The sequence below is a fragment of the Cavia porcellus genome, unplaced genomic scaffold (genome assembly GCF_034190915.1).
Source record: "Cavia porcellus strain 051 isolate PalLab524CR breed Dunkin Hartley unplaced genomic scaffold, mCavPor4.1 scaffold_32, whole genome shotgun sequence".
Lineage (NCBI taxonomy): Eukaryota > Metazoa > Chordata > Mammalia > Rodentia > Caviidae > Cavia > Cavia porcellus.
In genome coordinates this window covers 39,131,562-39,150,952 of record NW_026947515.1, presented here as the reverse complement: position 1 = coordinate 39,150,952, position 19,391 = coordinate 39,131,562, and the positions used below count along the sequence as shown (strand labels likewise).

At 44.0% G+C, this 19,391-nt stretch overlaps 1 protein-coding gene across 1 annotated transcript in view; it reads right to left on the bottom strand.

The window, feature by feature from the left end:
- LOC100725899 (myosin-13) overlaps nt 1–19,118 on the bottom strand; it is a 59,231-nt gene extending 40,113 nt beyond the window's left edge. The window contains exons 1-14 of the mRNA XM_063242493.1: nt 18,903–19,118; nt 16,661–16,804; nt 16,424–16,580; nt 14,906–14,933; nt 14,706–14,817; nt 12,722–12,814; nt 10,589–10,652; nt 10,402–10,500; nt 10,193–10,296; nt 6,788–6,926; nt 3,623–3,741; nt 2,542–2,691; nt 2,277–2,447; nt 1,223–1,532 (exon numbers count right to left, since the gene is read on the bottom strand). Coding sequence (XP_063098563.1) covers nt 1,223–1,532; nt 2,277–2,447; nt 2,542–2,691; nt 3,623–3,741; nt 6,788–6,926; nt 10,193–10,296; nt 10,402–10,500; nt 10,589–10,652; nt 12,722–12,814; nt 14,706–14,817; nt 14,906–14,933; nt 16,424–16,580; nt 16,661–16,804; nt 18,903–19,106 — 1,894 coding nt within the window. The 5' untranslated portion in view covers nt 19,107–19,118. The remainder of the gene's footprint in view (nt 1–1,222; nt 1,533–2,276; nt 2,448–2,541; nt 2,692–3,622; nt 3,742–6,787; nt 6,927–10,192; nt 10,297–10,401; nt 10,501–10,588; nt 10,653–12,721; nt 12,815–14,705; nt 14,818–14,905; nt 14,934–16,423; nt 16,581–16,660; nt 16,805–18,902) is intronic.
- Between the last annotated feature and the right edge of the window lie 273 nt (nt 19,119–19,391).

Sequence of the window (19,391 nt, the reverse complement as noted above, 5' to 3'; positions counted from 1 at the left end):
TACACTTGCTATTAATTTAAAATGATCTAATTATTGGATGAACGATTATGTTGCATATATTTAAAATTTGAGAACATATAAATATATGCATTTAAAATTCTATTTTGGCAATTCTTTAAAATACAAACATATTGTGAACCTTAAAATTGATACTGGTGCCAGGGATATAGCTCAGTGACACAGCACCTGCCTGGCAACTGTGAGGTCCTGAGTTCAATTCCAGGTACCAAAAAATAAAAAAAGGACACTGGTTTGTGCAGCCACTTTAGCAAACAATTCAGCAGTTCCTCCAAAGTCAAACCTAGTTACCGTAGGACAGTGCAGGTCCACGTTTAGGTACATAACCAAGAGTCCTGACAAGGTTTAACTACATGGCAACACCGCATGCACAGATGCTTATAGCAGGCTGATTCACGACAGCCAAAAATTCAAGACAATTAAAAGTCTATCAACATGAGCAGACAAACAAACATGATGTATTCATACAACAGGATGTTATTTGCTTATAGAAAAGGATGAAATATCGGTATATGCATGCTGTCTACAAATCTTTGTAAGCCTAAGTAAAAGAAGTCAGACACAAAGACTATATAGCATATGATTCCGTTTGTATGAAATTTTTTAGAATAAGCAAATCATAGAGACAGAGAATGAACTATTGGCAGCCAGAGGCTGGGGACCAGAATGGGAAATGCTGCTCATGGGTCACAGGGCTGATACAATCAGGTCACCATGATGTTTGCACAGCACTGTGAATTTATTAAATACCACTGAATTTTCAGATTGCATTTTACTCCTTTTTTTTTGTCATTTTCCTATATTTCTGGGTTTTGAGCAATGTTCCAAAGCTTCCCCTGTGCACTGGGAATCACCTCGCATGCCTTTGACTCTGGGGACAGAATGGAAATCTCTGAGTGTGGCCCAGTTAGGCCCACAGGGACCTCCCATGAGTCTTATGGTGATTTAGGATGCTGGACGGGGTCTTACCAGCTGAGAGAGATGTTCCAAAGCTCACCACTGAAGTTTCAAAGGTTCAATTTGATTGTTTTTAATTATATCCTATTTTCAAAACTACGTTAGCCAATGTGAGATCATCTGCCTTGTCCCGTGAGAGAAACATACCAAGCTCAGCTTTAAGCTTATGTCTGACTGTGGCCCAGTGAGCAGCTTGGGCTACGGGTAAGTACACAGAGAGTGCCACAGCAGGGAAAAATACTTTCACCTGATTCTGCCCCAGCATAATTGGAAAAAAGGAAGGAGAGCAACTTCAGCGAAGACTTTTGGTACAGCCCCACCACGGTCTCGTTCAGGGGGTCCTTGTTCTTGTCCAGCCAGCCGGCAATGTTGTAGTCCACAGTGCCAGCATAGTGCACCAGGGAGAAGTGGGCCTCGGCTCGGCCTTTGACCACCTTGGGCTTCTGGAAATTGTTGGACTTGCCCAGGTGCTGGTCGTACAGCTTGTTCTTGAAGGAGGTGTCCGTGGCCTTGGGGAACATGCACTCCTCCTCCAGGATGGAGAAGATGCCCATCGGCTAGAAGGAGGAAAACAGGAGACCATGCTCTGCACTTGAGAATATATACCAATGGCTCCAGGGGCTGGAGAAGCCAGAGGGGATTCTTTGGATGCCTTCACTCTGGCAAAAGGGGCACTTGAATACAAGCTTTGTCACAGCAAGGCTCGGTGTGTTTGGTGCAATTATAGAACAGTGGTAGATACAGAGGATGAGCATACTTAAAATTTGTTAAAGGAACACAGAGTGAAGTTACGTATGATACAGATCTGTCAGCAATAAATTAAAAATATCGTTACATATGAAAGTCAAATGAGAAACCATGTTTGAATTTCTCATTGTTACTCCAGGAAGGTCTACTCATCTCAACAGGACCAGTGACCAAATGTTATGGGAAGTTCTCTGTAAGACAACGAGGGTCATGTCTTGCTTTCATGCTAACATCTTACCAAGAATCCCAATGCCCATGGTCTCTCATCAGACAGGTAAGAAATGCCACATTTCTTTCTAGAGTTTATCCATATTCTTGGGGGTAACTGAGCCTTTAGATTTTAATCACTCAACCCCTGTTCAGGTATTAGCACAGATTCCAAGCACTTTCCATACGTTTACCCTCCCTGCACAATGAGATTCGGCTGCCTGAATGCTCACTACCTCGAGGGGCGTTACAGATTTCAATCTATAGCAGAGAAGGGGCAGAGCCTCGAGCCGAGGGTCCCACTCAAGCAGCAGCCGACCCTGTTCTGAGGAGTAGCATTTCCCTACCTTCTCGATGAGCTCGATGCAGGCGGCCAGGTCCATGCCGAAGTCAATGAACTCCCACTCGATGCCCTCCTTCTTGTACTCCTCCTGCTCCAGCACGAACATGTGGTGGTTGAAAAACTGTTGCAGCTTCTCGTTGGTGAAGTTGATGCACAGCTGCTCCAGGCTGTTAAACTGGGTGTTTTAAGCACCAAAGACTTTGAGTGAGCTTCCTCTGGAAATTCACCCACACAGTCACAAGCTAGAAGTATTTGTCCAAACAACTCACATCAAAGATCTCAAAGCCAGCGATGTCCAAGACCCCGATGAAGTACTGCCGGGGCTGCTTGGTGTCCAGCTGCTGGTTGATGCGGGTGACCATCCACAGGAACATCTTCTCGTAGACGGCCTTGGCCAGCGCGCCCACCGAGTTGGTCACCTGGAAGAGAGAGAGAGCCCCCTCACCACTAAAATCATTGGTTTTAAGGTTGTACTAAGTTAACCAGGAAACTGACATTATGACAGTGGAAAGAGTTGACTATTATTAGCAATTTCATAAGTTCCACATAATACTGAATATTTCCTGAGATAACCGCTCATCTCATGATACCCCGTATCTCTGGGAATTACCAAAGTTTCTTATGAAGATACTTTTTCTTCCTTCCTTCCTTTATTTCAGTCTTTCTTCCTTTTCCGTCTCTCTCTCTCTCCCTCTCTCGGTCCCTCCTTGCCTCCCTTCCTTCACTACTAGGGACTGAATCCAGGAATTTCTGAGCCACATCTTCTGCCCTTTTTATTTTGTTCTGAGACGCAATTTTGTTAAATTGCCCAGCCTGGCAATTCTCCTACCTCGAGTTCCCGAGTAGCTGGGATTATGGATTTGCACCGCTACACCTGGTGAATCTAAGTGCTCTGATAACTACAGTTATAACACATGATTCCAGCCTCTGGCCACACTTAAACTAGAAGTAGACTCTCGATCCAGGGGGAATTAGAGTGTCTCTTTCGAGAATCTGGAACTTAGATGAAAAGGCATGGGGTTTAAACTTGGGAAGCGTGAGGGGTGACGGGCAGGAGAGGTAGAAACAGCTGATCTTGTAGAGAGCAACAGAGAACTGAAGCCCATGAATCTTCAGGAAAAGAGCTGGACAGAAGATGCCTGGCCGCAGATGGCTTTTCATGTCCTGGTCCCAGGCCCTCAGGGAGCCTGGAGTAGTCCTTGGGTTAGGCTTGAGGGCTAAGATTGAATCTTTCCTTACTGCTAAAACCATTTTAACATGTATTTCTGGAGGCTTCGATGGAAAGAACTTTAAGGGATGGTTAAATCAGCACGATAGCTCAATCACCTAGATTCAGAGCATCTGTCTTACCTGCTGGACATTTTGCCCTTTGGTGACATACTCATTTCCAACCTTCACTCTTGGGCAGCACAAGCCTTTCAGCATTTCTGCAGAATTCAGACCCATCAGGTATCCTGCTTTATCAGCCACTGGACAGAAAGGAGAAATGGTGTCATGGAAAAGCATCAGCTGCTAAAGCATCCATGTTGGCCTTGGATCTTTCTAGAAAGGTCTTTATGGTCTCCTATGTGTACCAGGCCTGCACCTGCCCAGGAAAGTTCAATCCAACAGTCTGGAGGTCTTTGGTTCTCAAGAACTACCAATGTGTCTCCTAGATGCCACCTTCAGCAAAAATGAGCTTCTTGATTAATCTTGATCTATTATTTTGGGGTTTTTTTGGGTTTTTTTTGGTACCAGGGATCGAACTCATGACCTCATGCTTGCCAGGCAGGTGCTTATGCCACTGAGCTAAATCCCAGGCTTGATCTATTATTTCAATTTTATAAAATTATTAATTGTATATAAGCTATAATCTGATAGTACATAAAATGATACAGAAATAAAAGAGGCGTCATCTGAGCAATCAGCATTACATGTTAGGAACCTTCTTCACTTATGCAAAGTGCCATGCTAGAGCCTGAAAGAGGACAGAACCTTGGTTCTGCCTTCAAGTGTTCAGAGGTGGTCAGAGCTACTGAATGTTGGCAGTCACCCAGCTCATAGACTGCGGTTAACTCTTCGCATCCGTGAGTTCTGCATCTGTAGATTTTTACCAACAGTTGATGGAAAATGTTTGGGAGACATTGCGTCTGTACTGAGCATGTACAGATTTCTTTTTTTGTCATTACAGTGTAAGAAATATAGTATAGTAACTTGCAGAGTATTTACATTTATCAGGCAATGTAAGCAACGTAGAACAGTTTAGCACATGATGGACGAGGCACTTAGGTTATATCAACAGGTTATATAAAACACCACCTCATTTATGTAAGTGTCATTGGAATCAGAGGATTTTGCTGCCTGCAGGGCTTCCTAGAACCAGTGCCCTTGAGACCAAGGAATGACTGCCAGAGTTTCACGCAGTTCGGTGGATGCTTGTTGACTGCTGGGAAGTCCTGGCTTTGGGATGGCCCTGGACACTTGCACGGAGTCTATTTAGGAAGTAGAATGGAGCTTTCTAGTGAAAACTCCTTCTTAGCTGGGTCGCTCCCTTTGTCAGCTAGGGTGACAATAAAACCCAGAACAGTGTCTGTTGATTACTTATTCAAAAGCCTAATGCACGCTCTGCTCAAATGATTACATTTCCTGCTCTGCCTATTTGGGTGGGTGGTACTAGCTTTTTTCTAAACTTTCAAACTTGGGCAGATACACTTTCTTCCTCATCCCTGGTACGCCTGGGTTCACACAGGCACTAAGCCTTAGGCACTGCATAATACAAATGGATTTTTCCATGGTTCCCACAATTGTTGACCAGGCAGAAATTGGACTCTAGAGTCAGATTTCTGGCTGACTTCAGATTTTGGTTTTGCTGTTTTGTGCCTCAATTTTATCATCTGTAAAATGGGGAGTGGTGACAGGACCCATGTCATAGGGCTGTCATAAAGCATGCCTGGGGCTCAGGGAGTGAGCCACAGATGTTGGCTTGAATTTATTATCAGAGGCACATGGTCAGGTCCTGATTACAGCCTTCCACTTTCCCCTTCGTCAGGCTTTTCTAGACACTGCACAGAGCTCTGTAACTTCTATAAATATGACCCACCCTTGCTGAGAAGCCTGATACATCTTCCCCCAAGTTTCCACTCTCAGTGAGGCTGCCCGCTAGCAGGTTCACTTAAGGCAGTCATGCGTACTTCTGTTACTCAGACCATCACTGAGACATCAGCGGTTTCTGTGGCCTGCCCAATATATTTTGAACCAGCCATGCCCAGTCTGAGGCTCATCTTTATCCCCTTCCTTTTCTTCACTGTTTTAATAAAAAGATATGAAAGACAGTTTTGCTACTTATGTTCATTAATTATAGTATACATTTTGCGAGGCAAATTCTTTTCATTCAAAAAAAGAGGAAACATAAAAGGCGGCTGAAAGCTAGACATATTTCATCCTGTCATTCAAGGTCTTCCAAACAGATGCCCAAATAATCACTTTTCAATTGTCCCTGCTTACAAATCGCTGCGCACGTCTTTGTAGCACAGTGGACCAGCGTTTCCTCAGTTCCCGCCACACGCTCTCCTCTCCTTCCTTGCTCAGGGTGGTTTCTCTGCCTGCACGGCCCTTTCCCCCACATCCTTTGTCCTAATCTTCACAGGCCAAGACACTGGCTTTCTACCAACCCCAAGTGTTTCCAGCTGGTACCCCTGTGATGGGCAAGCGCCTAAGATGTGCGCCCCCTGGTGTACAGGCTTTGTATCGTGATGCTCATGGTGAAGGGACTAATCATTTGATCTTGAGTTGGTGAAAAGATTAACATTAATCAACTGAGCTTTTTGAGACACTGATAAAATCACTTATGTTTCCCTAGTCTGCAATTCATGGCTGATTTTTCCCCCTCTGTGAGTTTAAAACACACCTCTTTACATACTGTGGGAATATAATCAGAAATTAGAATAATTAGGACCCATAAATAATAGAATAATAAAGACCCATGTTGCCAAGCATTTGTTTAAAGACTTGCAGAGTGTACGGTAAGCGTTAAGAGATTCAGTGTGTGGAGCATTTTGGGGTGACGGTGAGGTGTCACTGTTCAGCCTGTTTCCTCCTGTTTCCCCGGGTTTTATTCCCAGGCCTCTTAAGACAAAGGCGGAGAGTGCTAATGCAATCAGCCAGGTGAGTTATGGAGAGGGAGATTTGTTCCTAGTCCTTGGTCCAGGGTCCCATTCAACAGACATCAGGGTGGGAAGGACAGGAGGAAGAAAACTTGCCTCTGCTTTACCAAAGGACACATCTTAGGCTTGAATGATTCGGACAGCGTGCTGGACACTGATAATGCCACATACAGACAGAAGGTGAAGTTCCCTTAGTGACATTCTCTTGCTTTAGAAAGCAGGTAAATTTTCCCAGTAAGACAGCAGAGTGGACAGTGTCCACCAGGAGTCCCTGACCCAGTGAGCAGACGTCTCTGGTGCACGCACAGTGAGCTTCAGACAGCTCGCATCCACACACACGGTTCCAGAGCCACAGTTTCTCAGACGCGTTTACCTTCTGTACCGTCCGGCTCCGCCTGCTCCTCCCTCTGCTTCTGTTTGAACTTCATGTTCCCATAATGCATCACTGCCCCTGTTAGCTTGTAGATGCCAACTTTCTCCTCTGAGCTGAAGCCCAGGATGTCAATGGCATTCTGGGAGTGGGGAAAGAAAAAGAGACAGAAGACTCAGGGACTAGCACACTGCTTTCTTTGGACAGAGGCATTATCTCCTTTTTGGTTAGCACAAGAGATGGCATTTGCTAAGTAAGTGAATGGCAGGTGGGTTAGGGTAAGTGAGAGGGTAGTGTGTTTGCTTACCATGTTTGTGAGGGTGGCTGGAAAGAATCATGGGAAGGATGTGTGGCTTATCTGCTCTCTTCCACCAAATAATTTCTGCACTGTGCATAGTGCAGTTTTCTGGATGAGACTATTGGGAACTAACTACTGAGTGATACACAGAGAAGGAAACCACACAGATAGTGATGGAGAAATATCGTCCAAAAGCTTGAATTTGCCACTGGAATATGAGAATTCCAGTGTCGTGCAGATCAAACAAAAAGCATTGCAGAATAGTACACTTTGAAAAGAAGGTCACCAAAGACAGCATCATCATATTTTCAGTGTGAAAGGGGTGAACTTTGGCAGGACCCCCTTATTTTGCACCACCTTGAGATGCACAGATGAACACCTTGTGGGTGTACAGAGCTCCCCAGATTTCTAAGTCATGCAAGTTATGCAAGGAGGATGTGACTGACAGGGCTAGAGGTAGACTGGGTCGCCTGGAGGTCAAAGTCTACAGCAGTTTTGGTTTGTTTTGACTGATGAGACTCTGTTCCATTCTGTATGATAGTATCAAGTTTGAGGGTATAGGCAACTACTTAGAAGACAATAAGATTCACTAAGATGCCCATTCTGGTTTGACTATTGTCTCCTTTGGAGTCCTGTAATGTTTACAATGCTTAAGTTTTATTGGTCTTGTTCTCTACTGTTTTGTTCAACTTTATAATATCTAATGAGATAGACAATTCTTTTTAAGGAAACAAGAGACATTGTTGATAACCATTGTTGATAACCTTGTACTCTGTTTTACATCATGTGCTATGTCTATCCTTGGTTTTGACTGACAGCTTTGTTTTGCCATATTTGACTTTATTCTCCCCCCAAAAAAAGAAATAAGAACTAAGGAGTAATAAAACCCAAAATGTGTAAATTTTGTTGTAAAAAAGAGAGGGAAAAAAAGAGCTCTAAAGGATACAACAGCAAGTGTGTTTAGGGGTGTTAAATAGCTGACCATATTAATGTTTTTGGTTGGATCACTGAACACAACTGTTTGCAGTCTCTCTGTTTGAATGTCCACTTTGTATGCTTTGATACTGTGATTTGAGTAACTATCTCTAAGATGATAATGTGTAATCTATTAACTGGTGATTTCTTACTTTTTTTTTTTTTGTAATTCTGTATTACTTGTACCCTTACACTGCTTTGTTTTGTTTTGTGTTTTTCTCTTTTTCCTTTTAAATAAAATTAAAAAAAAAAAAAAAACAGTTTTGGTTTTGTTTCACAACCATCTTGCCTGCCCTCTATCCCAAAGCTTTCAACTGAAAAAAATCCTTCTCTGAGATACACGTATTATTTATGTAGCAGGATCTGCACGATTGGTGGGGTTGTAAAGTGGCTGAACACGCTTGGTGAACTGGTAAAATATACCCCATAAATCAAAGGAAGCAAGAGCCCTCTTGGGATGGTGCCCCCTTTTGGGAGAGGGAGAGCCCACCCCAAGAGCTGACAGAGAAAGAGATTATGGGTCATCGTGTTCACCCTCTGAATCTGTATCCCATCTCAAGGGTGCATATCTGTGTCCTAGACAGGGATCATTGTAGGTTGAGAAAAGTCTTTCACCAACTGAAAGGAACCAAGAGAAAGTGTTGCTCTTCTCACCTGTAGAGCAACAGAGCACCTGGGGGCAGGGGACCTCCAGTGTGGACGTGAGATGCCTCAGGTGACTTCTAGGATTACCAGAGGCCCCCTGTATCTACATTTGTGCATTCAACTAACAGGGACTTGAAAATACTCGGAAAAACAATGGCATCTGTACTGAACATATTCAGAATTTCCCCCTTATCATTATTGCCTGAACAATACAGCCTGACAACTATTAATACAGCATGTACATGGTGTTGGATATTATAAGAAATCTAGAGATGATTTAAGGCGTCAGGAGGCTGTGTGTAAGTTATGTGCAAATACTACATAAGCTTACATTAGAGACTTGAGCATCTACAGATTTTGGTAGCCAAGTGGGTTCTGGGACCAATTTCCCAGAGATACCAAGGGATACACATAGGAGGACTTGTCTTGGGGCTGATGGCTGAGCATCTATCACTGTCTGACCCTTTCCTGTACCCACTAGTTGGTAACAAGTGGTTACCTATTTCAATCTGGTTGAAATATATATGACAGCTAGACCTAACTTTAGTTTATTGGGTCTTGCCCTCATAGAAGTAACAGCATCTGAAGACAGCACAGACACTGGGCTTGGACATTAGGATGGACACTAGGACCCTGGACACTAGGGTGAAGGTCAAAACCCCTTTTCACAGCTCTTGGGGGTTCTGGGCAGATCCAGCAGGTCTAGAAATGAACTGTTCAGAGATGGCATATTTTAAATAAAAAACCAAGTATTGTGGTTGGGCAGGCTTGGATTTAAGCATTCTCTTTTTCATTTACAGACCCAGTGTCTTTAGTCAAGTTATAGATTATCTTCTAAGTTGTACATTCACATTTGTGAAAAGAAATAAGAAGAATATCAATGACAGAGGTGATTTAGGGCTTAAATAAGATGATGGAGAGAAAGGTCCTTATCCAAGCGCATGCTCATGTCAGTGCCCAGCTCATTTAGCGGTCACAGTGGTCTAATGCTTATTAACACTGTAGACACTCCTTTCAGGCAAAGATAGAAAGAAAAATGGAGAGGCCACTACAGAGTGGGGATGTCTTTTGTCTTTTGCATTTAAAAAAATTTTTGTGTAGTTTTGTGAGTTGAGAAATTCCAACAAATATATAACAAATTTTGCAAGTACAAAAATCTATTTTAACAAGATGCTAGGGAATAGAACTGAAAGCCTGCTTTAGAGAACTTTCTAGATTGTTCTGGAATCTTGCGACATGGAGCTGAGAAGCAACAGGGGCCGTCTGTATTAATTCTTTAGAATCTTGCTCGCTGAGATTGTTCGTCGAATCGCTTAATGATTCTAGACTCCAGTTTTCTCACTAAATCACTAAGTTCATAAATTTTAAAATTTCCCTAAATCAACCCTGGGCTTCATGTGCGCTGGGCAAATATTCTGCCACTGAGCCAACTCCCCAGCCCTGAACTTCACAACCCTGTGTCCAAACAAACAAACAAATATCATGCTTACATCAGTGGCCAGCAATTCCTCACTGTCATCGATGCTGGCTACTGTGACCTCTCCTTGGCTCACAAAAGGGAAGTCGAAGGGGTTGGTTGAAATCAGAAGCAGATCTGGAAAATACGAAAGTACCTTTAGTATCTTATGCACGGTTTTCTCTGAGTATTGATCTCCAGCGCCACTTACTAGGAAGATAAGGACAATATATAAGAACTCACCAATTAGTTCTGGCTTCTTGTTTGACATAATCTGGTAGAAGATGTGATAGCTTCTCTCACTGGATAACTGAAATGTCACTCTGGATTTTTCTAAGAGATCTAAAGTAATAAAAATATAATGTGATTTCTGGTCCCCAGGGGGGTGTTTTTGTGGCTGACTACAAAGGTACAGAGTGTCCCAACTCACAGGTTTCAATGTCTGCTGATGCCAGCTTTCCTGTGGCTCCGAAGTGAATCCTAATGAACTTCCCCTGTCCAATGAGAGTTGGGCAAACGGTTACTGGACCAGCAGGGTTACTGATGTGTGTGGTTCTGTGCTAGCCGCTGGTAGGGGATGCCACCAGGGGGCGGTAAGTGTAGGGACAGGGACAAGTGGGGCCACAGCCGGAGCACTGCACTCCTCCTGGCCTGCCTGGCACCGAGGCCTCAGGTGGGGTCAGTCAAGGCTCAGGTAGTTGTGCTCAAAGCGCCCGTCCCTGTCCCTATGGCTCAGGGGAGGCCCCAGGCTTCCCTGCAGCCCTCTGCCTGGGCCCCCTTGGTCTTGACCCCTCCTCAGTCTTCTCTCACGTCCTCCTAACACCCAGAAAACGCTGACCTGGTTGGTTTGTCTGCCTGACTCCTTTTTCGCCCGTGAATGCTACGTTGGAGAATCTTCACCTCAATTTTGCATACTGCTTGGTACAGGCAAGTCTGATTTCCTGGCTCAGGCTCAGGACAGGCTCACGGGTCCCAAGAAGAACCACTCAGGCAGGGTTAGCCCATTTTAGGGTGTGAAAGGTCAAATTTTACAAACACACACACGCACATATATTATACAAAAATGAATAATACAATATTTATATAAAATTTGTATATGTAAAATACATATCTGTGCATACAATCTACATATGCACTATATAGTACACATGTACTATGTATTTAGTATGTATATATCATGTATATATATATATCATGTATATCATTTTCTTATATTATTAATTGGTCCTCTGCTACTTTGAACAAATTTAAGGGCAAATTTGTTGTCCTGCTTATTTCCTCACAAGGTCTGAAATGCGGTCAGTGATCAGTAATCTTCTCAATGTTTTCTGAATAAAGACTAAGAAGACCAGAGAGGGGTCAGTGGAGACAGGAATGAATGGAGTGTTGACTCCTCCGTATTCTTGGGCACTTAATAGAAGACAAGAAAGTCACCCTTGGCTTGGGAATGTCTGAAGGACTGGAATAACCAGAATGCCTGTCATTGCTGGAGGTGAGACATTCAAATGGATGGAGGACTACAACAATACTGAGTTCCCCAGGGCAGTGTCTCCTTTTTAAGCCGATATTAGGTTAGTACAGTGACTAACCAGTCCAAGCAAGCATAATCATCTTTATCATGTAACAGGCACCCAGACCCATCAACCAGGGCAAGGAGTTTAGCTGAGTATCCAGGAAGACAGGCGTGCAAACAGCTAGGGCCAGAGCACAACGGGCTTATCCGAAAAAGAGACACACACCTCAGGGCTCAGAGAAGTCTCTGAGGGGTGAGTCTACTTTCTCATCAGTAACGGTTTAGTCTTTGTGGGGTCCGCATGAATGTGGAGCTTAGGATTATCCAGGGAGTGAGTTAAGGGAATTGCTGAAGTACTTCTGCAGCCAGAGGCATAAATGAAGTTTCACTTCTGAGTATTCACTCCCCCTACCGTTGCAAATGAGCACAGGGCTGTGTGTTTGCTGCGGATGTGATTTGCCAGTGTGGATGTAAGAACCTCTTTGACTGAATCCTAAGTGCAACGTTGAACGATTGAATATACCTTTCGATGTCTCAGTCCCAACAAGTCCCAATTTCTGGTTGTTTCTCCTGCCTTCACCAGCTCTTCCCCACACCCAGGACCTCTTGATTTGGAGGAGGGCAAATCTGTTCATTTAATTCATACCAAGTTTTTTTGTGACTACATAGATCGGTATTGCTCAGCAGGCTTTTGAAATTTAAGATGCTGCCACACAGATAGGCTAAATGTAGTGTAAAGGGATTGTTCTCTACTCTCTACATGACAATTGTTCTCTTACTCTATGTACATCATAATGGAGTTTGCATTATCGGGACTTCAGAGTGCTGAGAGGTGCTGTTGATTAGTTAGTTAGCCTGCCAGCTAAATCTTCCCTGTGCTGGGGAACAAGGCAACAGTTTCTTCAAAGACTATCAAGTTATTCCAGTTGGAAAGATTGACCCGAATTGCTTAGGATAGAAAAGGCTCAAGGTGTCCTCGTTTACTGTTTAGTATCTAGCATTTAAGCACAGGATATAGTTTGGGTAGTTAAAAATGAGGCAGGATCTTACAAATCTGGAGGAGTTGTCATTTCTCACGGTCTTGGCATTTCCGAAGGCCTCCAGCAAGGGGTTGGCCTGGATGATCTGATCCTCTAGGGTCCCCTGTAACAAAGGATGACAGGAGGGCACTTAGGGTTGTCTTCCGGGATAGCCGGAAGTGATAACCGGAAGTGAGCAGGGTGCCAGAAGTCAACCAGCCATACCTGGTGGTTAGACAGAAGTTGGAGATACCTATGGCTCCAGCTCTGCCCCACTCAGTGAGTCTCAGGGTACTACCCTAGAGAAGCTCTTATTAGGAGAGCAGAGAGGTGGCTTCTGATTGTCTACCAGGTTGGAACATTATTTTCTCCATTTTGACATTCACACTCTCTTTCTTCTCTGGGAATGTTTCATTAAAACCATAGATTTTTAGGTCAGTACCTCTGTTACTGCATGCATCATGGCTAAATATTGATACTTGTTTTTAGCAGGGGAAATAAAATGTGAACAATGCAAATGACCGGGGAGATCACACAAAACGAACAGTGGTTTTCAAAGAAGTTTAAGTAGGAAAGAGGTATTTCATAAGAATTATCACTAAGAAAGAGATGGAAGTAAGAGGGTCCAAAAAGAATTAAGATGTGTTATGAACATGTACGAGCTCCACACAATGGATGTCCCCATTATGTCCTGCAAACAGGTGTAACTAACAATAAGAACTTGAATGAAAACAACAAAGCAGAATTATCACTAGGAAGCTCACTAGCAATCAGGGTTTTGCTTTCACCTCTGTGTCTGTTCATCCTTCTCATTCTGGGACAGTTTATGAACTACTGCTAAATCTAGTGGTTCTCAAAGTGGGAACCACAGACCAGCAGGTAAACGTTACTGGGGAACATGTTAGACATACAGAAGAGGTCATCCTCTAAATCTGCACAGTTGGAAATGCTGGGCTGGGTCCCCTCTGTTTGGAAAATCGTTTTGGTGATTCTGATGTGTGCTGCAGTCCAGAGGGATGTGTGGACTGGCCAGAGTCACTCAGCTGTCACCTATGGAGGTGGCTTCCAGATCTTAGGTCTACGCAGGTAGAACTACTTCCTGTCTCATTCCATATGACATTGTGATACAAGACGTATGTATTTTGGTCTTGATTAGTTTCACAGCACAAATCTCCTAAACCCTTGGAATCTCCAAAGGGACAAGTGTCATTTTGTGTGCTAATGAATGAGTGGTGGCTGAAGCTCCTGGACAGCCTCAGGATGGGCACTGGTGGCCTTGGCACAAACCATGTGAGTCGAAGGAGTTAACCTGTCCACCAGTGCTTCAATTCGTGATGCCTTTGTAATGGTATCTCCCTAAAGGTCATTAACCAAAGGGTTGTGGAGAGCTTGCAGATTGGTGAACACATGGAGGTCTGGGAGATGTTGTGCCCAGAGAGGAGTCTTACCCATACTTAGCCTGATGCATTTCTCGTAGTATTCTTTATAATAAACTTGCAAATATAAGTAAGAGATTTCCCTGAATTCTGTTAGCCACTTTAGCAAATTCCAGAACCTGAGCAAAAAAGTTCTGGAAATCTTGGATTTGTAGCTTGTAAGTAGCACCTTCAATGGGGGAAATTTTGTGGGACTGAGCCCTGAACTTGTGGAATCTGATTTATTTCCAGGTAGACAGTATCTGTAGAATGCTTGATTGATATCTGCAAAGAACTGGAAAATTTCCTAGTATGGGGAAAACTCTGTTTGGTATCAGACATGCCCTGTGTGCATTATCTACCTGGCAAGTACGAGGCCCTAAGTTTGATTCTGGACACCAAAAAAGAAAATAGTAAACAGAGAGACCAAATAAAATCAAATAATATAAAAGGAAATGCCCTGGGTGAGGACATAGAAAGCACAAAAAATGTGTCCTCTGCATGCATTTCTGCTGAGCACCTGCTCCTGTCCTCTTGGTCCCCTCCCAGCAGCTCAGGGGTGCTTATTCCAATCAGCTCCTGGTGCACGCCGCTGCTTACCTGCATTTTGCCTGGCTGCTGCTCTTTCTTCTTGTCCCCAGTAACTGCAATTGTTGCAAAGTACTGGATGACACGTTTCGTGTTCACAGTCTTCCCTGCCCCGGATTCTCCACTGTTGATTTAAAAGTGAATGAGATAAACAGAAGTGGAAGGGCTGGTACTGACTTCTGATTACCAGAGTGCAAACATGGGTTACTTACGTGATAAGGATGGACTGGTTGTCTCTATCTGGAAACACAGAGGGAAAAACAAAACAAAACAAAACAAATCAACACCAGACAGGATTTAGAAACAGGTCAACTTTGTGAGGAGTCAGAGAATGGAGACTCTGGTTTTGGCTTTGCCATTAACTAAGGGTTTAATTTTTCTAAATCTGGGATATGTAACAGCAGCAGCCTGGGATGTGGAAAGGAAAGCCCACACTGTGAGAGCTATTCCTGTTTGCAGATATTTGACTCCTTGGTAAGGCTTTCTAATTTCCCTTGTAAACATAGAATCAAGTCAGCGTCAGAGCTTCTAATTGGAATTTATGCATGCTGCTTGGATGCCTGAATTGTTTGACTCTCATTTTCTACTTGTGGAAAGTGATATGCTTTTCCATTTGTGAATGCATAGATGAATTATCTCCCCAGAATTCACATAGTGAAGTCTCACCTCAAAACCTCAGCGTGTAACCTCATTTGGAAACAAGATATAAATATGATGCAAATGTAATTAGTCAAAATGAGGTCATACTGGAACAGGATGAGTCCCTGATCCAGTGTAACTGATGTCTTTGTAACGAGGGGAAATCTGAATACAGACACACACACACACACACACACACACACACACACACACACACACAAAACTGCCAGATAAAGATGAACGCAGGAGTCAGAGTGATGTTTCTACAAGCCAAGGAACATCAAAGATTGCTGCAAAACACAAAAGTCAGGTTAGAAGCATGCTGCAGATTTTCCCTTACACTTCTCAGCAGGAACCAGCCGATGACACCTTGATCACACATTTCTAGTCTCTACAACTCTAACTACTTTTTCTTGTTTAAAACATTCTGTCTGTGGGTCTTTGTTAGAGCAGCCACAGCAAATTAATGCAAATAATGATATCAACTTTTCCTTTGAACTGGGCAATATTGTGTTTCGGCAGTGTTGTATTTGATGAGTTTTAAATGTCTACAGATCCCAAATGCTTGTTTCCAATTCTTGTATATGTGCTGAGTCAAGGCAGGAGGAGGTTGAACACACAGCAGTGATATTCAGAAGGCACCGTGGCAAGACAGAATTGCACATCTCTGCTTTCTGTACCATTTTGGAAATGTGCAGAGGACTAGAGGAGCCTGAGTTTGAAGGACAAGATAGGTGAAGGCATACTGCTGTCTGTATTGCTCCAATTTTGGATCCTCGCAGTAGCTATTAATATAGTTTCTCTTCCAGGTATGCCCATACTGGTGATCCTTGGAGGTAGGGACAGGGGATCACTGCGTTCTGCAATCCCCCAAATAAGCATGAGCTTAATGTGGCTTCATCAAGCTTTCCCTGGTGCTGCCATGCATCCTTACAGACAACAGAAGACATTGCACGCCTCCCTTTTCAACCTCAAATCATCTAGGACTACTACGATCACTTTGATGACACACTGTCCAGATGACCAAACCCTATAATGGACTTAAATAACCACGGATGATTTTAAAATAAGTGAATGGAGAGATCACTCACCGGTCAGCATGAACTGGTAGGCGTTGTCAGAGATGGAGAAGATGTGGGGCGGGGCCTCCTGGCGCTTCTTGCCTCTGTAGGCTGTCACCACCTCGGGGTTGTACACCGGCAGCCACTTGTAGGGGTTGACGGTGACGCAGAAGAGGCCCGAGTAGGTCTGGGGAAGCCAGGAAATTGGTTAGGTGGGCCTTGTTTTTACTAAGGGAGATCAAAAGTATGCAGGGGTAGGACACTCACGTAGATCATCCAGGCTGCGTAGCGCTCCTTGAGGTTGTACAGCACGGCAGGCTCGTGCAGGTGGGTCATCATGGCCATGTCCTCGATCTTGTCAAATTTGGGAGGGTTCATGGGGAACACCTGGTCACTATTCAGAGTGAGTGTCTGGGTATTGAGAGGAAAAGCCAGCCATGAGTGGGAAAGCTGGGGACCCATTCTCCATTTTACCGGGGTGGTGAGGGCCGGGAGATACCTGGTGCGTTTGCCCCACTGTCATGACCTGTCATAATTATTGGGTTATTTCCATGCCTAGAGACAGCTCATGGGTAACTGACCTGGAGGAGCCTCATTCTCCTCAAACACTGGGACCACTTCTAGCCCGATGCCCTCGGCCAGTCTGCCATCCTATGTGCTAATAAAGGGTTATGAGCATGCATAGCTAAGGAGCCTCTTGGCCTGCAGGAGGCGGTCAGAGGGAGAGATGGGAGATAACCAGACCCAGTCGGGCGGCCTCTGTGTCCTCTACATGCTGTGAATGCTGACTAGGGAAAAGGGAAAGAGTTGCCCCGTTTTGTTCTGCATGTTCTAATTTCAACATTCCTGCTCATGTGGACCCCTTTGCCTGGAGTGTCCATTAAAATTATATCTAGACAGCTTTACAGCTCAGCCAAAGTGCCCTTCAGCCAGTTCCTCTTTCCCCCATTTCTCCTAGGCTCCCTTAATCTTTTGTACTCTACTTTCATAGTTAGAACATTTCGACTTGTACCATGGTTTAAAGCTGAAAAATATTTTGAGACTGTTATGGAATTTCCCCTCCTCTGGATCTTCCCTCCTGTCCATCAATCCACGCAATCCACACAATTCACTTTCAGGAGATGAAGAAAATCAGGCAGAACAGAGCAAGAGCCTATCAGGTTTGCTAAAATTCTCTTTCTAAATCTTGCTGTAAGGGTTTTACAGAAAAGGTTAAAGGAAGGAGATTTGCTGATGTAGACCAGGTTTGAGGAAGGTGACTCTCCTGTCCCACACCTTAGATTACAGAGAGATCTCAGTCAAAGGAGAGGGAGAAGTCTGTGGATGCTAAACTTTAGAGACTGTTTGCCTTCCTTCCATCCACCCTTCCTTCTTCTGATATCTCACTTTTGTTTTGGAGGATGCAAAAAAAAAAAAAAAAAAAAAAAACATCTTTAGGAAAGACTGAGATTTTTTAAAGTTTTGGTCAAACAGGCTAAGTTTTCTATTGCAGTGCAATTGTACAAGGTGACTCCTTCCCTTTCCTACTATGTAGTGTTCTGTGGCACATTTGACTAAAGACTACTGTTCCTCCATGAGCCAATGAGAGCCCAGGACGGTACAGCACATTAACTTATAAAAATTTCCGTTGTAAACATCCACAGGTGCCTACATAAGACTCACTCTGTTGGGTTTTGAATGAATTCAACTCACCAGTGTTCTCCAAGAACAGAACTCATTCATAAGCTGGGGGCTTACTGCATTGTGTAATAGTTTGAAAACGTGATCCAAACCTAAAACTAGGGAGACTCCTTCCACCCAGCGTGACTGAGGACATTGTTTTTCTTTTTTGGTACCAGGAATCTAACTCATGTCTTTGCACTTGTCAGACAGGCGCTGTGCCGTGGAGTTACATTCCGGACCCTGAAGACATTTTTTAGCCCAGTGAAAAGAGGCTGGAATTGGAGGTTAAGCTTAATAATAAAAAATAAAAGCAAAATCTATCTCGGATGCCTGAGATTATGATCCGAGTTTCAGATTTGTCATATACATCTTGATTCCTATCCTAGATGATAAGCTTTGGCAAGGCTGATGCTGAGATCTGCTTATATTTGTAGCGGGACTGACACCTGGGGAATGTCCCCTAAATACTGAATGGAAGGGTATTCTCAGGCTCCACTTTAGACCTGGCAAAACCCTGAGGCTCCCTCTAAGAGTCACTTTGCAGCACACAGTGCTATATTTGGGTGACCCATCCAGCAGCGATCAGCATTAATTTTTTAAAAAATAGTTTCATGTTTTCTTTCCTCCAAGAGGAATGCCACAGAATACCTCAAAGCCAAATCTTCAAAGGAAAGGGACAGGAGCTCTGGTGACCCTAACCCTGACCTACTCTTCCGCTACAGAACAGATACATGTGTACTGCGCCCCACCGTCACACTCTTCAGACCAGCATGTGATTTCTAATCGTCTACTCTGTGGGCAAACAAGGGCGCCTGTGTTATCAAAGACATCTGAGATCAACACTCACCCGGTCATCTAGGGTCTTGACGGTGACTTTGCCATTGTCTCTGCTCTGTATCATCCCTTTCACGTACATTTCCTTGTCATCTGTTGCAAAGCAGGCTTTTTTCGAATCAAACGGGCGGTTCTGAGCCTCGATTCTCTCTTTCTCTGGCTTCCGGAGGTAGGGAGCTGCTTCTCCAAAAATGGCCATCTCTGCGTCTGAGCTCATGGCTGCAGGGGTCTGGGAAGGTCAGGGGAACCGCTGGATCTTATGCTGGGTGACAGCTGTGTCTGTAGGGCCCTGCGTACAGCTCCCATTCATTACGGAGCATATTCGAAGGATCCCAGGACAAATTTACATCTTGAGGGATCTATAACCAGGTCTAAGGCTTAGAGCAGGCAAATGAGAACAAGCCAAAGGGGGCATCTCCTCTAAGAAAACTATGTGAGTATCGCTTTCTTCTGAGTGTCATTTTTGGGAGTTTCTCTTAGTTCATTTGCCGGTGTGCAAATC